The sequence below is a fragment of the Branchiostoma belcheri genome, unplaced genomic scaffold, assembly GCF_001625305.1.
Source record: "Branchiostoma belcheri isolate BF01 breed outbred unplaced genomic scaffold, Haploidv18h27 scaffold357, whole genome shotgun sequence".
Classification (NCBI taxonomy): domain Eukaryota; kingdom Metazoa; phylum Chordata; class Leptocardii; order Amphioxiformes; family Branchiostomatidae; genus Branchiostoma; species Branchiostoma belcheri.
The window spans coordinates 13,693-36,193 of NW_017803973.1; the positions used below are offsets into that span (position 1 = coordinate 13,693).

The 22,501-nt window shown below is 39.3% G+C and overlaps 2 protein-coding genes across 2 annotated transcripts in view; one reads left to right on the top strand and one right to left on the bottom strand.

The window, feature by feature from the left end:
- LOC109475942 (transmembrane and TPR repeat-containing protein 1-like) overlaps positions 1-5,942 on the top strand; it is an 11,979-nt gene extending 6,037 nt beyond the window's left edge. The window contains exons 7-11 of the mRNA XM_019776752.1: positions 837-972; positions 1,914-2,058; positions 2,289-2,426; positions 2,966-3,172; positions 3,841-5,942. Of these exons, the coding sequence (XP_019632311.1) occupies positions 837-972; positions 1,914-2,058; positions 2,289-2,426; positions 2,966-3,172; positions 3,841-3,972 (758 nt within the window). The 3' untranslated portion in view covers positions 3,973-5,942. The remainder of the gene's footprint in view (positions 1-836; positions 973-1,913; positions 2,059-2,288; positions 2,427-2,965; positions 3,173-3,840) is intronic.
- An 11,132-nt stretch (positions 5,943-17,074) lies between these two features.
- LOC109475943 (kelch repeat and BTB domain-containing protein 2-like) overlaps positions 17,075-22,501 on the bottom strand; it is a 5,893-nt gene continuing 466 nt past the window's right edge. The window contains exons 2-5 of the mRNA XM_019776753.1: positions 21,677-21,937; positions 20,331-20,470; positions 19,528-19,728; positions 17,075-18,515 (exon numbers count right to left, since the gene is read on the bottom strand). Coding sequence (XP_019632312.1) covers positions 17,693-18,515; positions 19,528-19,728; positions 20,331-20,470; positions 21,677-21,937 — 1,425 coding nt within the window. The 3' untranslated portion in view covers positions 17,075-17,692. The remainder of the gene's footprint in view (positions 18,516-19,527; positions 19,729-20,330; positions 20,471-21,676; positions 21,938-22,501) is intronic.

Here is a 22,501-nt window from a genome sequence, read left to right on the forward strand (position 1 = left end):
ACTTTTGGTATGCACTCCTTCACACATCAAATGTATATACCTAGGGTATGTTGCAGTAAAAATATCTTTAAGCAACACTATTTCTCAAGGTGGCGATATTATGGACCCTGGTGATATTAATATATATGGACAGATGTTATCTTGAAAGTTCATCTGTGTTGGCAGAAATCATTATGAAGCAATTTTAAACTGTAATTTCCAACACAAGAAATTGGACTCACCCAAATTTTTGACTGACTGTACAACTCCAGTCTTTGTCAAGGAATGAGCAATCCACCGCTTCCATGACGTCACGAAAATAAAACACACGTGACTCCGTGAGCAGTGGATCATAGGTTGCAGAAAGTCTGTGGTGCCCCCCCTCTCTGTCGAGGGATGGTTGTAATGCCCTGATGTAGATGGCCTCTTTAATCCCTCGGAATGAGGAAGGTGTCTGATACATGTAGAGAGACATAAATGCACTAAGCAATACTAGAGAAGTAACATTTGCAAACCAAATGCATAATGTTTACCTTCGGACATGATCTGCTCTGTTAATTCTTACTCAAACACATTCACATACATGTACTACTAGTACAGTAACTAGTATATGGTGACATGAGCAGAGTAGACCATGAAATTGCAACATTATGTAACCCAACACCAGTCACCATGGTGACAGACATCAACAAATTATGTCATTGGTAAGGTCATAGGTCACTGTTTGGAGAAGAGGAAGAAGAGGAAGAAATTGAGCAAAAACAATGTTTTACTTCGGTAAACATAATGAGAAAATCCCAATATCCTTCCTAAAACACTGATATTAATTTTGATGATGTCTTGATTTTTCACCGCAGGTCAAACTACTGAGGCCCTGTCTCATTACGACCAGGCCCTGACCTTTGACCCCACTCACACCGTTGCCATGGTGAATAAAGCCCGGCTCCTGCGCTCGCTGGACAGGACTCGGGAGGCAGAGGGCTTGTTCCTCAGGTCAGTGTGGTAATGGAGCCAGTCTATAGCATAGACCGTACGGAATTGTACGGATTTGGGAGCACGCAGACACACCGTAGAACTTTAAGTGCATGTAAAACTTTTTCTACGCACGATTTGCGGATTCACCACCCGTACGGGCGAGTACGGGCGACGCGCGTGCCCCGTACGTACCGTACGTAAGACGCACGTGTGAGTATGGCCTCCTTACGGTAAAGTTGCAATCGCACAGAGATCGTACGTTGTAAGCACGTACAACTCACTTACCACTTGCGCAACGAACGATGCACGCAACCGCTCACGGCCAGACGTGGCGTGCAGACCACACTCTTACACCTTGCGCAATCGTGCGAGTGACATGCGTAGACGCCACTCCTTCCCCACGTTTTCAGAAAAATGTAGCAGACGTGGCCCCCCAATAAAAGCTACAGACAAAAAGCATGTATGGGGGGTTGTGACCGAGGCTTAAATGGAGCCAGTCCTATAGCATAGACCATCACATTGTAACTTTCTGGGGCCATCTAGACATGCATCAATTCTCTGAACTTACAGTTGTCGTAGAATTATTGTACTTAACAAGCAGAACTCAAAAAGTTAAGACTGGGCCTAGATGGCTTATCGTGATATTTGGTTTGTGTATAGGAAGACTGGCAGCTGTCCTTGGTACTGAAGCAAAACTTCTGCTTTTGTATATTTTGCCCTGGACATACTAGGGTTTTAATAGTCTTTTTATGTCGTTCGGTGTAATATAGCCAGCTGCCGCCACTCCGTGTGCCTGCGAAGCTTGTGTGTTTCTCCGAAGGGTGGCTATACTGGCTATACGGATACAGATGTAAAATGTATCATTATGTCAAAACTCAAACTGTTTTCTCTCTCTCATTCCATCTTTAAATGACAGAATGGAAAGAACTGAATCAATAAGACACTTCTTCTCCTCTCAGGGCTATATCCTTAAAGAAGGAGGCTGGTACTCTTGAGCTGCTGGCAGCGATGTACTACAACACTGGCCGAATCATGGACGCCAAGAATGTGTATGAAGAGGTTCTCTCTCTAGATCCAGATAGACACGAAACTGTTACTCACTATGTAAGTACATCTCTCTAGACACAGACATGAAACTGTTACTCACTATGTACGCATGTGTTATGACATAAATGTAAGACAATCTCTCTAGACACAGACATCCATGAAACTGTTGCTCACTATGTACTAAGACCGTTATACATCTCTGTTATATAGACCCAGATAGGCATGTAAAGATGTCATGTGTGAGCCAACATGTGAAATGCAGACATGTCTATGCTTGCTTGCCCCAGGCCCATGTAGTAGGAAGGTTGGGAGACCATGTGAAGGCGGAGTCCCTGCTGCTGGGTGTACTGGACAGGAGACCGGACATGTTTGATGCTCATCGCCATCTGGCCAGCCTGTATGGCATGATGGGAGCCAGTCAGAAGGTGGGTGGGCAGTGTTACAGTCAGTCTGGTACTTCTGAATATATGACAGCTTGTAGAAGAAAATAGGAGTAAAAGGCACATTTTGTTTGATTGGTTGGTTGCTTGCTTGCTTGCTTGGTCGGTCGGATGGTTGGTTTTGTTGGTGGTTGGTTGGTTGGTTGGTTGGTTGGTTGCTTACTTACTTGCTTGGTTAGTTGGTTGTTGCTTGTTGGTTGGTTGGTTGCTTTCTTAGTTGGTTGCTTGGTTGGCACATTCCCACATAGTTCAGTAAGTGTTAGTTTTGAATAAATTTTTTAAGATCACTTAGCTTCCACATGCGGTAAGTATGAAATTCCCAGCAGTTACCACTACAAAATTATAGCAATTTGCCAATTTGCCAAAGCTTCTTGAGTTATGCTGTTAACAGACAAGGATACAAAGAAACGGACAACACTACTAAAAAGATAACCTTGGCAAAGGTAAGAAGTCAGTTTTGTATGTGAAGTTGTGATGTCTGCCACCCTACATGCTCACTGTGATTCTGTGTACAATATCTGTAGGCTCTACAGAGTGCATTACAAGCGCTGGAACTTCTACCACCCAACTATGAGGCTAAACAGACTGCAGAGCTACATTATGAGCTGGGCAACCATCACAAGGACCTGAACCACATCTCCCAGGCCCTGGAGAGTTACAGGACAGCAGTCAGCCTGTACCCTAACCTGGCATCTGCTCACATGAACCTGGGAGCACTACTACATATCAAGGTGGGGAGGGGGGCAGTACTGTACACAGTTATTGTTGTAGGATGTTGTAGAGTCAGCTAGTATCAAAATATGGTACATGGTCATGTTAATGTAGATACTACACTGAATTTTTCCTGTAAAAGGCCAACATTTGCTCACAAGCAAATAAAGCATATTTCACTCCATGTCCCTCCCTAACAAAAATGGACTGTTCCATGTACATCCCTGTACAAAAGTAGAATATTCCAAATTTCCTTCTGCCCAAAAGTAACCATTGCCAAGTCCCCCCAGTCTGAAATGGAGCCTTCCCAATAGACTGTTGGAGGACAGTTTAATTTTCTTCATGTATTTTACCAACTCAGATGAATTTTCATGCTAAAATGGACTGTTCCTAGTTGAACATGACAAACCACCTGTTCTATGTAAAACACCAGCATCACAAAATCAGTGTGGAAACAGCTGCCGCTGCCAGGATGTCGATTTTGTCGCCTGACTTTGGGTCAGGTTTTTTGACGTTGAAGAGCTCTTACAGTGCGCCAAACAATAGGGTGATGTTTTCTTTGTTATATGATACACCAACAGAGTAAAATTGAGGAGTCAGTAGTAGTTTCACTAAGGGCAAATATTTTTTGCTGAATGTAGCACTGAAAGAATTACATAATATTTGGTTTGTTTGTTCTTCTTACCAGGAAGATATCCAGGAGGCCCGTCTACATTACCAGGCAGCCTTAAAACTGGATCCAACCAACCAGGTTCTCATGGACAACATCCGCAAACTGGACAGGAAGGAGCAGCAGATGCGCCAGGAGGGAAACAGATAGCGGATGGCATCATCAGCTCAGCAGATGGCATCATCAGCCCAGCAGATGGTGTCATCAGCCCAGCAGATGGCGTCATCAGCCCAGCAGATGGCGTCATCAGCCCAGCAGATGGTACCATCAGCCCAGCAGATGACGTCATCAGCCCAGCAGATGGTGCCAGGACCACAGGAATAGTGCTACCAATGGTGCATGTACCAAGAACAATGCTGCAATTCTTCTTCATATCCCTGTTTATTGTAATATGGACTTTTTGATATGCTGCAATGTCTCCTGAAAGTCTTTGATGGTGATGATCAAGTCAGGATAAAATCACACAATTGCTTTAAAAAAAGTCATTCTAAAAAGTAGCAATATATTGTTATCATATATTGAGGCAACACTGTGATGTGATAATTTTTTGCTGGACATTCATAATATGTAAGAATTTCAACCGAAACATGAAACATGTGAAGTGGTTGAATGTGGAGGCTGCCTGAGGATGATGTTGCCTGACGGCAGGGAGTTTTATTGTTTGATTGTTCATGTACTTGATGTTATGAAGCTGTGAAACAGTAACTATAAAGAGCTGCTAGAATTTGTTAGATGTTTGTGGCTGTTGTTGCACACTTGTGAAGACACAAGAAAAAAGTTACTCCATCAACTGGATAGATTTTAAAAACTGCCATATTTCAAGTAGGATCTACTACTTTTTTTAACCTCCTTGAAGCTGATAATTGGAGAGACCAGTCAGCCACAAAAAGAAAGGTACACTAGAAAGGCCGACATTTGCTTGGAAGCAAATACAGCATATTTCAGTCCATCTCCCTCCCACGCAAAAGTGGACTATTCCAAAAAAAGAAAGGTACAAAAGATTTTTGCAGACTTAACAACAACATCTGAATTCCTCAGCAATTTTCCACTACCTAGAACACAGCCAGGGACACTCTGTCAATCTCAAATCCACAGACATCCCAGAACACCAGCCACACTGGTTCAACCAAGGAGTTAGGCAATATGTGAAAGAATGTACCTCAGTAGGAAAGCACAACTAGAGCTAGCTGACTCATTACCATCAACCTTGTCTTAACTTTGTCTTATTTTTTGTTTCCTATGGACTGTCTAAATTTGTATTCACTTCATTTAAAAAAATTATGAAAATCAGTTACTGGCAAAAAGTAGTAAATGCTACTTGACATATCTGACAGTTTTCAAAATCTATCCAGTAGCTGTTTTGTTAATATGTATCTCATTACCTGGATGTCTAACCTTTAGCGACCTAACTTGTGAAGACAAGTTCGCGAAATGTTTTTGCTTCATTGTTGATATCTCTGATACATGATCTGTACAAGAATTTTTCCTCATAGACTTACCCTTATCAAGCAATCGCATGGAATGTTTTAGTCCAGAAATTAATTCATTCCTGAATCTTATTGTTCTGTTATTAGCAATGACAGTTTAAAGTTTGGTACACTTTTCAATACTCAAGTATTGTGGTGAGTTTTGAGAGAAAGATTTTTTGTCATATGTTGGTAAATGATGGCAATCGTATTGAAGAGATTGAGTTTTTTTAGTATACCTACATGTATACAGTCCAGCTTTATTTAATAAAATAATAGTATCTTTGATTCTTATCATGTACAATTTGTACCAATCCTATTTTATCTGTATATATTAAGATATAGCAGGTTTGGCTGTATGATTTGTATTATTAAATCATGTATTACACAGATTTAGAATATTTTATTTCTACTTAAGCTTTTAGATTTTTATTTGTGTGTGTAATATTTGTTGTCTGCATATCAATGCACTGTAAGTGCTTCAATTGTGGTCTTGCCATGTACTGCCCTGGTCACATTTATCATACAACATGCCTACGTACAATATGACTTTTCTCTGAACTGACAGCAGCATCTATGGTACAAATGTACATTCAGGCATGCATACAATAGCATTGGGCCACACCAATTTAATTTCTTGGTTAACGGATTCGCCCGCTTCATTTTTTGCAAAAAAAATTCTGGTTCAGAATCAACTGCAAAATGCTCATACACATGTATTTTGCCCTGAACAGTTGAAAACAGTACCTTTTCTTCCTATTTGTTACAGTTATTCCATCTTTTAATGCCATGGTTTCATTAAATGTTTAAATGTTGAACCAGCCTGGTGTGTTGACTTCATGGCTCTAATCATATCATTTTGGGATAATACATGTAGGATGCCTAGGCCTGTTTTTATTTTTTTCGCCCGCCCGCTCAATTATTTTTCTTACTAGAAAAATCCATTAACCAAGAAATTAAATTGGTGTGGCCTTAAGAGACTGATAGAATAGGAAAGGTTGAAACTGGGAAAAGTCAGGAAATCAACAAACACTGGTCACTTCAATTTTGGAATGTCACTTTCCGAATTTGCAGACGGCCATGTTGAAATCCCTGATTTTCAACTTTGCCATTTCTGCAGGTACAGTAAATTTTTACATACCATTTGAAAGATCATGTTATCCTCAGTACCAGGTTATTTTTTTATGGTCAAAACATACATATTTGTCAAGATATTTCACTTTAAAAATTGCAATCCCATCGGTGTACAAGCCACACCGACGGGATCAACAGCCCACCCCGGTCGGGAGTAAACTCTACCCCGTCGGGGTGGAAACCCACCCCGCACCCAGACCGCATCCAATTATCCTCATGAACACTCCATGAAAAACACTGAATTAATGAGAATTCACATCTTCACACCAGTGTAATTAACAAGTTTGTGTGATAATTCATGAGAAGTCTGGGCTCAAAGGTTACCCCGACGGGGTTGGACAGCCCTGTCGGTGTGTTGAACAGCCCCGTCGGTGTGTCAGGATGAACAGGCTGGGCTAATGGCCTAAGCCTTCAGACCAGACTGAAAGTAATTTCCCAATGAAGTTTAAAAGATTAACATTAAACTTGCTTCTAGGTTGATGGCGGTTTATACACAGTTTATTATATCACTTCATTATTGTAGTTGTGTGTGTATTCCTGCAGTTTTTCTAGACTGTATTTTCCAGGATTATGAAAGAACATTGTCTTCAATGAGTCATGGAGATCTGACATGGCAGGAATGGATATGATTCACCAGTCAACCTGCTCCACATGAGTGCCATATATGTGTACATGACGTGTACAATCCTGTAGGTCCTAACAAGGAGGTTAAAAATCTAGTCTTTGTCCAACAATACCTAGCTCACTGTAGGATGAATTCTAGCAAGGAGGTTATGACCTCTAACCTGGCTAAGACTAAGAATAGAGTTTGGATATGGCTAAAAATTTAATAAACTTTGATAAAAACTTTTCAAACTCCATGGATAAACTCATCTATCATTAGCAGAATACCCCAGGGCTCAAAATATTTTTCACTGCATACCTGCACTGGTGCAGTAAACATTACCTGGACCAGACAAAGAAGACAAATCTTGCTTGCACTTACTCAGACTTTGAAAAGTATGCATCATAATAAAATCTGTTAAGAAACCATTGCTATTATTTTTTTATACTTCATACTGGTGCTAACAGTCAATGCAGCAAACAAAAATACACATACTACTACATGTATCTATAAACCCATGGCCAAGTGCAATGTTAGGTGCCAGATAGCAGAAAATCTGACTGGATGAAGGGCCAAATAGTCAATGTGTTGGTATGTCTTTAACAATTACAATGTTCTTTAGTTTTCACATGCCGGCTATCTTTCTGACTTTTCCTGGGTGACCCAGTACAAGCTGCAGAGACACTACCATGTCACCCAACAATACTCCCTTTAAAAAGGATAATTTGTATCAAGTTGATAATTGGACAGTGACATTTGCATGTCAAGAACAATAGCTGACCTAGTTTTAACCCGCATAACAATTGTAGCTGGAGCAGAATAATTACCGAATGGGTACTGTTGGACAGAAATAGAGGATTGTATAATTCCTTGCTTTGAAAGCAGGCTCAAGTTGTGAATACTAGTATTAGGCTTCTTGCTTATCTACTTAGTCTTTAGGCTCATATTTATATATACTTAGTCTAGTATTTTGTTGCCAAAACTGGAAATAATCTGGAAAAACTTTTCCAATATTTCATATTTCAACTTCACAGTCAAAGACATGTCCCGCCAACACAAGAATTGCCCCAACATGGACGGACCAAAACAATGAGTCTGAATATAAACAAATTCCAGGTTTTTCCATTTGTTTGGCATGTCTCACTTGATTAATGTCATGTGAATAGTGCTTACAATAGCGACTTTTTAACCATGTTCATGGCTAGATTCTAAGGAATATTCTAGCCACTTTTTAAAGATTTTAATGACTGAATTATTAGCATGAGCCACGTTTTGGAAACCAGTACTAAGTTGTATATAAATTTCATGCATTGGATACTTTGCTGTATATGGCATGGGTGTAATACAGGCAATATATTCTGTTACAGAAAGGGGATTTGGGGTGTGCAGGGGGTTTCCAGCTGTGTATTCTTAGCTGTATGTGTGTGCATCCTGGTATGTACAAGTAGCTGCATTTACCAGGCACATCAGAGAGGTCTATACCCAGCACAACTGTTGAGCATGTAGTGGGCAAATATAGTGACTTAAATAAGCTAACATTTTCCCCCACTTTTTGAACCCTCAGTCCCTACTGTCACAAAAGTCTATGCATGGGATTCTGATTGCTTTGCGACTGAAATTCCTCTTCCTTGAAAATTTGCTAAAATCAAAATCAACCCACTCAAAAGTTGTTTTCTGGGTGAGTCGACAGGTTGAAACTGACCGGGCACAATCTAATAACAGCTGGATATCTGACTTGCAATAAACCTTCTTGGTCAGGATACTGTCCTTCATTTCTTATCTGCAACCAAGGACATTATACACCAAGGAGGTTCTCCTTGCTCCAACCCAAGGAAAATTGGACCCTCTCTGTCCATGGATCCTGGCCAATTTCATACTGTCTTTTTGCCACCTTAGGATCTGCTTGGAGCTAAGTACTTCATTTCCAGTCACCACAGTCCTCTGAACAAAAACAAAGGTCTCAAGCCAACCCAAGCCAGTGCACATTATGTAAATTGGGGGCAATTGGCACCTCAACGTGAAGTTGGAAATGCACACCTGAGGCAAACTCTTTGAAAGGACAGCAATTGTGTCCTTCCTCCTATAGTCCTAAATTTCAATTTATACCTTCTTGCATAGAAATACTAGTACATTTGTATAATCATTGCTGTAGTTGTAATGTAGAAAATACTCCAGGGTCTGTAGAAAAGAAAGTTATCGGAGAAGGGCAAAATCACTTTTTTTCAAACATCACACCCACCAACCTATAATCTCCAAGCAGATCCTACTGTGACAAGGCTGTAAACATTCAAGCCCAACGGGGTGACCATTATTGGGTAGCCGATGGTCTCTTCTTAGGCCAATAGTAACAACCTTGTCTTTCTACCATGCTACAGCAAATGGAACAGACCATGCGACAAAATGTTCCCACCCACCCAAAGTGCCATTTCTCCCCTTCTGAAGTACATTTTGACTGTTTAGTAGTAGTACAGTAAACAAAAACACATCATTCAAGTCTTTCTCCAACAGGCCATGAAATATGATTGTAGGATGTACTCATGATCAGTAGACTATTTTGTAGGCCGCTTGTGTTTCTACCTACAAAGTGGCTGCATTCATTAACGTTGATGAAAGCTCCTTTCGCTGTAAACAGTCTCAATAAGTAAACAATGCAGCCAATTAACTTGTCTACCAAGGCAGAACAATGGGACAAAATACACACAATGTCTAACACTACCAAAAATTTTTTTTCTTATTTTCTTATGTTGAGAAGTATTTTCTTGCCAGGGGGATTTTCAAGAAAATTCAAGAAACATTCTTGAAAGATTTGGTATGTTGATTCTTACACAAAGAATTTTATTCTCCTTTTTCTAAAGGAAGAAAATATTTCTACAATGATGCTCACCAGCAAGAATCTTAAGAATTTTTAGAATTTTAAGAAGATTTACAATCTTTTTTTCTTGCTACAAGAAATTTTTCCCTTGTGTATAGAATGGTTTTCTTGCTTCAAGAACAGTTAGCTCTTAGTTCAAGAAATATTTTCTTGTGGACAGAATCGTTTTCTTGCTACAGCAAGAAAAATCAAGAAACACATTTGTTTCTTGCATTTTCTTGCTACAGGGATTCTTAAATTTCTTGTTCAAAGAATAATTTTCTTGCTATGGGATAAATTTTCTTTGTACAAGAAAGAAGAAAGAAAAACAAGAAAAAGCATTTTTGGTAGTGAAGTTTCTCAGCAAGTTTAAATATTGTCACACCAAGCTTTATAAAGCTCCTTGGTTAGACCATTCATGACATCCTCACAAAAATACTCTGCACCTGGTGGTACCTTGAGGGTTCAAAATGTATGTTCCAACTTCCTAGTTTCACAACATATTTCTTATCATGATGCCTCTAAATATCTGAGAAGAATTATAGTGAGTCCTGATTTGCACTGCTTGCAGTCTGTATTTTGAATGACAGACATTTAATAACAAAGGGCCTCCTTCCACTCAGACAAAGGAGGTAAAAGAGTGAACCTCCCTTTTTTGTGACAATTATCAGAGATTGCTCCCATTCTTGACCAGCTAAGGCATTTTGCTCATTAAATGACACCATTATGACCATATGAAAATTTGTGGGCAATATTCACAAGAACGACCGACTGTTTTCAGCTGCTATTAGCCGTTAATTTTGATCCCTGAATATTGTGGCCAGTGTAATAGCAATTGAGGAACTTGATCAATTTATTTGCAAGACCTGTGTGATCTCAATTGTTACAAATAGAAGGAAATAAATTTAAGTATTATTTTATATGGCCTCCTTCAGTCAATATTGATCATGGTAAAATTCTATTAGACATCAGCTTTGGAGTAGTGAGTATGTGTTTGTAAGCTCTCTGGAATCTTTCTTTTTTGTGACCCTTATACTTGGCTGAAAGGGGCAAATAGAAGAGTGTGGATTGTGCTCTCCATGCTTCTTCTTTGTCCTGATAATGTCGCTTTTGCACATCAATTGGATTGGATGACTGTCTGAGCTCACCCCGACGGGGTTGGACCTCACCCCGAAGGGGTAAACTTGGCCCCGACGGTGTGTATAGATTGATCAATTCACGCCTTCCATGCGCTTTGTTTTGGGATTTTGCACTTCTTTGACCAGAACTGTCACACCGACGGGGTGACATTACCCCGTCGGGTTTAGTGATTATGACAGTGTCACCCCGACGGGGTGAGTGCTTTACACCGACGGGGTGAGTACTTTACACTGACGGTCCTGTGATTTGGTCCTGACGGGGTAGCTGTTAGCCCCATCGGGGTGCTGAAAAACCCGTCGGTCTGCTTGCATTTTCTATAAATGATATCTAAAGTTATGAATACTGCAGAACAATAATTTTCATATCACTATACTCCTTACACCAAGACCTGCACACTGATGTGAAACTTGAATGCAAAATGTTAATTTTTACTTGACATTCCAAATGGCCAGTGACTTTCCTAAATTGAGATGACCAGTGTTAACAATATGACAGGATGTATGTAGCATGAATAAATCATTAAAGAAGTGGAAATTAAAATGTGTGTATCAAATGTTTGTCGCCACAAAAGAAAGAGACTGTACCGGCAGTTGAATCTGTACATACAAAATGAGCACGTCATCAGAACGTACTGCACCTGCGCGAAACTCGTAATGTATTGTGCATAGCACTTCTGCAGAATGTCTTATATAAGGTCTTATTCGCGCATATAAGGTTGACACTCCGTCTGTAGTTTCCAAATGTTATGTTGGAAAAAATGTCATCTGCAACAGGCAAAATTCTGCTGCAATGTTGACCAAAAATCCAACGAAAACCATTAAAAATTGAGGTTCTGCGCAGGCGCAGTACGTTCTGCCGACGTGCTTACAAAATGTATGTAACACATTCTACTGGTGTTCTCTCTACTTGTACTGGACCAAGCTGAAACCCACAGTTACCAATTCTAGTGCCTTGGCAAATAACATCTGGACAACATGATGTCTTTTGAATTCATTACAAAGAACTATGAATTTGCCAGGAAAAATCATGAACAACATGTAGGTTACTAGTACATGAACATTATATATCAGCAGGATGCCACTTCTGTGAATCAGACTCAGGCCACACCAATTTGATTGTTTCTCGTATTTTTTTCAGAAAAAATCAGGAGCGACGAGGCGAAAAAAAATAAATAAAAAAATAAAAAAACAGGCCAAGGCACCCCATGATAGCTGGAAATACCAGGCTGGTTTATAATTAAAACAATAGATTTTGAACTTTTAAGGAAACAAAATTGCATTGTTACATTGAAAAACTTAAGAACTTGGAAGAAAAGGACTTTTTTCAACCATTGGGGACAAAATATGTCTTTCATTGAGTATTTGCAGTTGATTTAGAACCTAAATTTTTTTTTTTTTTTGCAAATCAGAAAAAAATGGACAGGGCGAATCCGAGAAGCAACAAATTAAATTGGCATGGCCTCAACAGCTGCTAAATTCAAGATGACTGGTGTGCACATGTGGTTCATCTGTTAGTTGAATGTCAATCAAATCATAACAATCACCCATATGGCACTTTTATAGAATATCAAATATCTAGTATGAACTGACTGAGTGTCTGAGCTATAATAGTAAGTCTTGATGTATTTGTGGTGTTTTTGCCATGACCTCACACTACAAACTCATCACAACTGAAGATTCGTTCTGTTGACAATTGTTTGGAATGTGAAATGAGAAGCCACCAACTGTTGTCACCTTGGGCCACACCAATTTAATTTCTTGGTTATCGGATTCGCCCGCTTCATTTTGTTCTGATTTGCAAAAAAAAATTCAGAATTACTGCAAAATGCTCGAATTTTGCCCTGAACAGTTGAAAACAGTCCTTTTCTTCCTAGTTGTTACAGGTATTCCATCTTTCAATGCAGTGGTATCATTAAAAGTTCAAAATTCATTGTTTAAATTTTGAACCAGCCTGGTGTGTTGACTTCATAGCTCCTAAGTTAACGTACCATTTTGGGCCATAATAGGATGCCCAGGCCTTTTTTTCGCCTGCCTGCTCCATTATTTTTCTAGAAAAATCCGTTTACCGAGAAATTAAATTGGTGTGGCCTTGTTATGACATCTGAAGTGGTGTGGACCAAAGTTCATTCTGATAATTTAAAAATCATCAGAAAGAACTTTGGTAGACATTGATACATGTATATAATATAAGACTTACACTTCAAGCACCAACGTACAGTCATTCTTACTGCCTTGTCCGACATGGTTTTCTTGTGTACATGTATGAACGGCTGCTAGATTTCATACTGTATTTGTTTCCATGTACATCTGTACAATGCTACATCCCTTATAGTACAAAATGTAGTGAGTAACTCACACTTGTAGATCTCCCTTTTTTTCTCCATATTAGGCCACACCAATTTAATTTGTTGCTTCTCAGATTTTTTCCAAAAAAATATGAAGCGACAGGGCGAAATAAAAATTAAAAAAAAACAGGCCAATGCACCCCAAGAAGGCCAGAAATGTTACGATATGAGCCATGAAGTGAACATACCAGGCTGGTTTATAATTAAAACAATAGATTTTGAACTTTTAATGAAATGAAGTTGCATTGTTAATTTTACATTAAAAAAACAGTAACAGCTAGGAAGAAAAGGACTAAATATGTCTTTTATAGAGCATTTTGTAGTTGATTCAGAACCTGAAATCTTTTTTTTTTTTTTGCAAATCAGAAAAAAATGGACAGGGCGAATCTGAGAAACAACAAATTAAATTGGTATGGCCTTAAGAAGAATGATCTACATGTATACAATGTACAATATGGATGACATTGTCATATTCCAGTTTTACAGCATAGAAGTACAGCACCTAGAGGACTCAAAACGTCTTCTATAATGACTAGATGTCCCTTTGCTTCAGACATACAGAACACATGTACCCAACTATGTTTGTACAGTTAGCTGCTTGAATTTGGTCATTTTGCTAGTGAGAGTAGAGTGTAGCAAGTGCCTTATGTACTCAGTAGCAGTGGCAAAATTCTTTATCAGGATGAGTGTAACTGTTAGACAATACCAGGGAAACAAGACTGTGTTGATGTTTTAAAGTTCAAACTTTTGATCCAACACAAAGAAGAAATTCTGTCACCTAGAGCTTTCGACCAGTCACTCTGGTCTTCCTCAGTAGACTGACCCAGTGATTGTATTAAGTGTAGTCTTATATACTATTAGGTTTAGCCATCTTCTTCTGTTTCCGAAAAGCCAGAGTACATAGTTTTACACATATCATACTGTAACTCATCACAGATAGCTTCCCTACCTGTCTGTAATCTCACATGCTGTTGGAAGTGGTCAACATGTGTACACAATGTCATGTATATGCCCCCCTTCCCCCCCCCCCCACACACACACACAATTTGTCCCTGTAAGGGCTATTTGTATGTGGAGTAGATACTAACAGCTGCTCTACATTGTTTAACAAATGGTGGTCTACTTACAATTGTTATCATAACCTATTGTTGTCAATCTGATTTGAAAAATATGTATGCGCTGCCTATATTGCATGTACTACTAATGTATTCCTAACTTGTTTTATTGCTATTGGAATACTTGAAGAAAGTTTTGTTATTGCTGCATTATGTATTACTGTACATGTATATGTATCTATGCATTAAAACAATCATGGAAAACTCAACTTGTATCAAAACACCTTTTAGAATGCAACAGTAATGCAATAATGTGTGTGAATGGAAACATTTTCAACATCTACACATGTAATACATGTGTCTAGACTTCACCCCACCATTCAGTGCAATGTCGTGGCGGCAAAAACAACAAGACTGGTATGAAAACATCCATTGCCATGGCGACGGTTGTTGCCGTTAGGGTTATTGTTTGCATGGCACTGCCATCATTTCATGATTTTGAGGAAGACTTGGTACCTGTTAAGTCTAGACAGAAACAGTGCACTCCTCCCCTGAGTGTATATATAGTGAACGAGCCCTGGGGTCACAGAAAGTAGGGCCATCCGGGGCAGACAGGTTTTCTCAAGGGTTTTCAGGAATGTGGGCATAGATGTGGGTCAGAGACATGCCTGTGGACATTCCATTCCTGTGGACAAAATGTCTGTACCACTCCTAGAATTCTTGCAAACTGCACACAATACTGTACCATTAGGCTCCTCCCTGAGACGTCGCCAAAAATATTCAGGAGAGGAAATCTGTCAGATATTGATATTGACGTTTACTTCCATATCTTGGTATATTTACGGCATTATTTTATATTTGAAGCGTTTGAAATAACCCAAAACAAGCTACATTACAAAAAATGATTTTTCTTGTTTTTCTTAATTCGTGGGCAAATTTCCTTACATGAAGAAATTTCAAGAAAAATTAAGAAGAAATAAGAAAAGAGCAAGAGAATGTTCAAAGATTTCTTTCTTGTATATTTTCACTACAAGAAACATTTTCTTATTTTGGCTATTTTATCTAAAATAAGCTTAATAATAGGATTCTGAATGCCTGTACCTAATAAAAGTGCCCCAAAGCTCTCCCCCTCCCCATCTACATGTATGTCCAATTTCAATTGACGAGACCATAGTACAGTGGGTCAGAAGCCAATTATATACATTTTTTGTTATTTGTAATGAAAAAAGATAAATAATGGAATTTTTCAAGTCTTCATCGAAAACATGAAACACACTATCTTAGTGCATAGTGCCAAGCTATCCCCATACAGAAACTTGGGTTATTTGGCCGTCATATAGTTGTACAGAAGCCAATAATATACATTTTTGCTTATTTTTACCCAAAATAAGCTAAATCATAAAATTTTTCAGGCATGAATCTAAAACATAAAATTCACAATTATTGCACATGAAACCAAGCTATCCTCATGCCAAATTTCATGCCGTTGGACCTTAATATAGTGGCACAAAAGCCAAAATGTACAGACCACAGCCCAAAAATTAAGCCGTCCCTAGCAACGGCCATAGCAACCAATCAACTGATTTAAGTCTGTGGATGTGTTCTTCTTCAAACACTTATATCTCCTGATAGAACTGATGGATTTTTGAAATTTAAAGTTTGTAAGAAACCATTCTGAGAATGTTCAGCTCTATCAATCAAATATGCTTTTCAAGGCCCCATAGGTAACGAGAAAATATGCAGCCTATGAAATCTAATTTATACACTTTTCGACTTATAATTCCCCCCAAAACCAGCCTTTTATGGTAAGTTTTGTTTTAAATTGACTTAAACATACAAAGTGATGTCAGATACAGCAATACAACTCATTTTTGCACAATATATTTGGTTTTTAGGCACAATTAGAAGGTAATAATACTGTTTGCTTGGAAAAACAAGTTGCCTAGCAACCGTTGCTAAGTAAGACACTTTTTTGCAATGGCTCCACCCTTGAAAATGTTAATTAGGTACTCATGCTTCAGCATGCCAAGTCTCATGCTTTTATCACAAACTGAGCAATTCTACCCATATTTTGCACCAAACGCCTAGACTAAAGTGTGGACCTCTCCTTGGTGCTGAACTCACCATCAGTTCCATGTATTAAGTATTGCAGTTGTGGCCGCAATACCGTACTAGACGCTTTGTTTGACACAACTGTACACCCATGGAAAAGCGAGGGATTGATGTATTTTAGTACATATATACAGCATATAGTACATTGATGCCTGTATGTCAACAACATCTCATCAAGTCACATACATTTTCTGAGGATTTAATAAGAAAAAGTAACAACAGGGTTTACGGAAAAACCAGGCTACCACAATATCAGGTATTAGTATAATTTCTTGCTTAACAAGGTTTATAATGTAAAATACCAATGCCATTCAGGCAACATTATAATTCCATATTGTATGTCTGTAATGTTATGGAAATAAAGAATTGGGTCTGTTGAGGATGTCATCCATAAAATGTACTAAACTAAACTACTGTATGACAGGACTGCTGAGGTCAACATGTAGGAAATAATGTTTTGTTTCCAGTTTCCCAACTGACCAAAGCAAAAGCTGCTGACCCAAGTCTTTATTGTTTACCAACCGCTGGTAAGGATATAAAATTTTTGATGACATCTGAATTTTAAGTTTGAAATGCCATTTAACGTATTTTTCTGCAGTAAATCAGGTAAAATACTTGTTCACAAGCAAACAGGTGGATGGGTCCTTGAGACAGTTCCTATGCACTATTTACTATTTAAACTTTATTTGCTGGATAACATTAGCCGAATTCTAAAAAATATTTAAAAAAATAAAAGAAATCCCCTTCCTGTCGATCCTATTTTTTCAGGACTGAAACCAGAAACACAGCATTTTTTCTCTTGGCCTTAGTTCTGGAGAGGCAACTATTTCCTGGTGACCACAGTGCCTTCTCTTTGTTCCATGGAAACAACTATAAGATCAACTTTGACAAGGAAATCAACTTCGTAGTCTGCAGAATCTAAATCCAAACTACAAAGACTCTCCACAATGTCCCAATAGATGTACATTCTCTGGTTTGTTGGACTGAAATGTGGACACCATTGGTTACTCTCCATGAGCCCCTGGATTTGGAACATGGCTGGTAGAACTGTGTACATGTAACACGTTACCTTAACAACTTTTACGTGTTAAAAATCGTGTCCTCAAGTGTTCAATTTTGTTGAGGTCTACTAGATGTTCAGGCCCAGACCTGTACCTACTGTACCTACTGGCTGGCGTTCAGATGTGGAAGGTACATCCGAGCAACAGGGAACATAGGACGAAACATATCCCAATCCCTAGCAGGCAAGGTATCCAACTCACTCCAGACATCTTCAACCCTGTCATACACGAACACCAGTAGGATATTTTCTATCTCTTCATTAAAGCTGTCTACCACTGCATGCAGCTTGTTCTTGAGTACAAAGACAGTGATGTTTTCAATGCTGTGAGTTGTGTCCTGCCACCCTGAAAGCTCTGACCAGCTGTCTGCCTCTGTGTCGTACACCAAAGTCTTCTCAAAGTTCACATTCGTGCAGAAGATCTCTGTACCCATGGCAACAGCATTATCGACCTGAGAAATGTAGTCTGATGGAGCTTTCCTGCACCACTGGTCTTCCCTTGGGTCGTAACTATGTAGTTCTGTCTGTGTGAAGAGGTAGATGCGATCATTACAGGACACTGCTGCGTTAAAGGCCAACCGCCCGTCGTGCTCAGGCCTTGAACAGTCATACCACTCGTCTGTGAGATGGTCATATTCCTTCAACACCAACTTTGACGATACCACGAGAAGGTAAAAAAGATCACCATTGATTTCCAGAAGGTAGTCATTGTGCCGGTCACTACCTACCACCCTTGGTACTTTAGACATCCGTTTCCAGTTGTTCTGGACATGGTTGTACTTGAACAGGACACAATTACGGTGTGACTCTTCAGCCAGGATGTAGATGTCGTTATCACGAGTGACAGTGCCAGCAAGCGGATATAGGTTATACTGACACTTGATGTACTTATCTTCTCCTGGATTCATCCACAGCATCTCAGTTGAGCTGCAAAGGCAGATGTAACGAATCAATGACAGCTGCCATCAAGTACATCATCACTCGATAGCTTTAAGCAATGTTTAGAGTTAGATGTGCAAAGGTTACAAAATGTAGGTGTAGGCTAGGCTAAGTCATTCAATGTAATACTAGTAACCAGCTACCGGTGCGCCATGTGCCTGATGTGTTACACTACAGGGTGGTTATACTCACTGGCTATACAGGTACCAATACAGACGTCACCCATGTTGGTTCTTAGATTCCACAAAATATCAATGCTGAAGAGGGATACCAGCATGAAATCAGAATCACAGAAATTTAAAAGCACCCAAAATGATTTCAGATCAGTAAAACTGGATTTTCAACGTCAATGTATCTTTTCTTATATACATGTAGTACCAACCCTATCCCATAGCATATTGATAGCTGTGAGGCAAAAATACAATGTTTTTAATTATTTCTTACTTATCATCTCAATGAAATGATAACTAAGGCCACACCAATTTAATTTCTTGGTTAACGGATTTGCCCGCTTCATTTTTTTCTGATTTGCAAATAAAAATAAAAATTCAGAATCAACTGCAAAATGCTCATATTTTGCCCGGAACAGTTGAAAACAGTCCTTTTCTTCCTAGTTGTTACAGTTATTCCATCTTTCAATGCAATGGTATCATTAAAAGTTCAAAATTCATTGTTTAAATTTTGAACCAGCCTGGTGTGTTGACTTCATGGCTCCTGTCGTACCATTTTGGATCATAATAGGATGCCTAGGCCTGTTTTTTTTTCAGCCGCCCACTCCATTATTTTTCTAGAAAAACCGTTAACCAAGAAATTAAATTAGTGTGGCCTAAGAAATAACTAAAAACAACTCAATATTTAACAATAAACAACAATTCTTAACCTGGAAGACCAAAGTAACGATATCGATGCACAAATCTCTCAGTTCAGGTTTAATAAAGCATTCCAGATTTGAGGGGATTCAGGAAAATACAATGCTGATGAATAAGGAAAGGCCCTGTACCCTTCAGGGAAAAGTAGAGCCATTTCCAGCGTGTCTGCCCCCAACCTCCCCTTCTGGTTGGACGCATCCTTTACCACATTCCTGATGACCGATCTCCCAGGATCCTCTCTGACCAGGGGGTGGTCTAAGATGGTCACCATGTTGTACGGAGTCAGCAGGTTGAAGCGGATGTGAGGGAGGATACTGGGTAGGTGCTGCAGTCTGTAGGGTACAGGGTAAGGGTGGAGTCAGCTGGTTTCCTGGTACATTGTGTATCTTTCTGATGAATTATAGGGGCACACCCCAGTTTATTTCACTTTTCCATTTGAGGGTGCATCTTCTGCCATGGTATTTCCTGGCAGAAGATAATCACTCAGAACTTCAGAAGCAAAATAAATTGTGGGGATAATCATTCAGAAGCCAAATAACTGTATTTGGGTTGTTAGGGATATCCCTTTCGATACCGAGGTTTGTTTCTTCAACCACCATTTTTAGCTTTAGTGAAATTAACAGACAAAGCATAATTTTCACGAAAAAATCAATCCACGAAATTGGGAATGGACCCCAGTCACAGAAGAAGTGAAGTGTGTCTTCTTGTGTTTATTTCAAGTTACAACTACAATATACTGTAAATCACAATTTTTTCGTGGTACTTCTACATTCAAATTTCATGGTAGTTTTTGTGGTCACTTCTGTACTGCCAGCTTTCCTTTTGCTGCACCTGCTGCCTCTGCAAACATGGCCATTTTTCTCAGACTACGAACTTTTGCTACTGCAAATATAAAGTGATTTACATTATGCCCTGATAGAACACTGCTGCCCACCTGTCCTCCTTGTTGTGTTGCACCCATCTCACCACAGCCTCCCACACTCCTGTCTCCTCTTTAACATCCAGTTCTTCATGGCTGATGATCTCAGTCAGCTGATCCACACTCAGGCTGCAGAACTCCTCACTGGAGGCAATCTGTGGAGGTACAGAGAACATGTAACATGTTACATGTACATGTATGGCACCACTCAAAGAAATTGTAACAAATTAACTTTGAACAGAATGTTCCGTTTTGATCTGGATAAATAGGCTCTTTTTTTATGCAACCAATTGTTTAATTCAGCCCATGTTTCAATGGTTATCTGTCACCTTCCTCAGGGCAATTCAGTTCGAATTGCACAGCACAGATGTCTCGGCTTGTACATGTAGATGTGTACCTTAAAGAGGAAGGTTGGACTATAAAACCACCCAATAAATTCGGGTACTGTAAACTCTCACAGCTCATTCTGCAACTGGCAGCCGTGGTGAACACATGGGGAGAGCTAGGCTGAGATAGTATACCAAGTACACCTCTTCAACATTATGTGGAGACATGGATATGTACATGAAAAGTACATATAATATTTTACTAAACAACAAGAATATAGACTAATAACTACACAGGCATGTACTATGCCAATCCTGGTAAACTGGGACTTCATCTATTCAGCATTTCAGACTTGGATTCTAATATAATGCAAGAAGCCGCCAAATGTGTTTCTACATGTTTCTACATTGTATATTTGTTAACATACAACTATCATATCAATAGAAATCTAGTTTGGCTGTGGATAAGACATGCAATTTGTGATTACAGATATAAGTTTTTGAAACAAACATGGAAGCTTGACAGGGGATCATCTCAGCTGGAATTGTTCAAATTGGAAACTGTAGGCCCTTATCGTGTATAACGACTGCCAAGTAAATGTTACATGGATTGTGTTTAGGTTTGCTGCAACTGTCTGTGTCATTCCTTGTATGGCAATGTTTTGTTGAAAAACAACATTTTTCAAAACTTCAAACGTCAGTTAATATGCAAATCACTGTCTGTCGTCTGCTCCCATTGTTTCCACTGGCAGTCGGGTTCAGACACCCCGTGGCTTATAATCCATTTATGATGTTGGGAGGATGTGCGGGGTCAATTTAGCTACTAGATCCTCGAGTACAGGGGATAGTTTCTTTATTGGTGGAGGACCCAGGGTCCTCATCCCTGCTCTTTAACACAAAACTCTTCTCTTTGTTCTGCTGAAAAAAAATCTCTTTTCCCACTGTGACCCTTTAATAACATCAGTTATAACAGAACTCAAATTCTACTAAAAGGCATTATCAAGCAAAGATACACAGTCGCCAATGGAGACAAACCTCAGTAAAGTTCCTGGCAATCGACTGCAGACAAGCTTTCATGACAATCTTCACAGAGAAGACATCAGCAAACTTGTAGAGGTCCACACAGGTGGAGCGCTCCACATTCCTGACCATGTAGCTGCTGCAGGTGTCTCTCACATAGTCCAGCTGCAGGAGGTCGGCTGCATGGTACAGGTGCTGCACACTGTCCAGGGACACCTGGAGGGTTCCCGAGTAGATGTAACTCAGGATCTCCTCAAACACATCTGCATCCAAACCCTGCAGGCCAATATCATGTCACGATGGTCAAACTTCTAAGTTCTACGAACGTTATATAGTTTATCACTTTTAGGAATGTGTTATGCGATATGCTCATTAAATTCCACAACATGTTCATGTGCAGTATGATGTATACTGGATATGTAACTGTATATGTAATATTTACTGATCGCCTCAAAAATGAAGAATAGTAGTAATCATACAAAAAGTTTTTAAAAGTAAAAAAAGAAAAAGTGCAGGAACAAACACATTTTATCATCATGTTGATGTGATGAATATATGGGAGACCTGCTTGAGTAAATATATGCTGTAAGTTGCAAAATAAATACGTATTTTCAAAATGAAGGCAACTTTTTTTGCCACACTTTTTTTTTCGCAAGCTTGCATGAGTTTTGGGATTCCCACATAATCTCATCCATACAGATGTAAATCAAATCAACATGGTCTTTTATCTGATGTTAACGTTAGTCGGGAAACTAAGGGACTGTACGATATTTACCGGGGAGGGGGGGCCGTCGTCCGGGGGTAGCGTAAAAAAATTTTTCCTAGGCCTCCCCCCAGGTG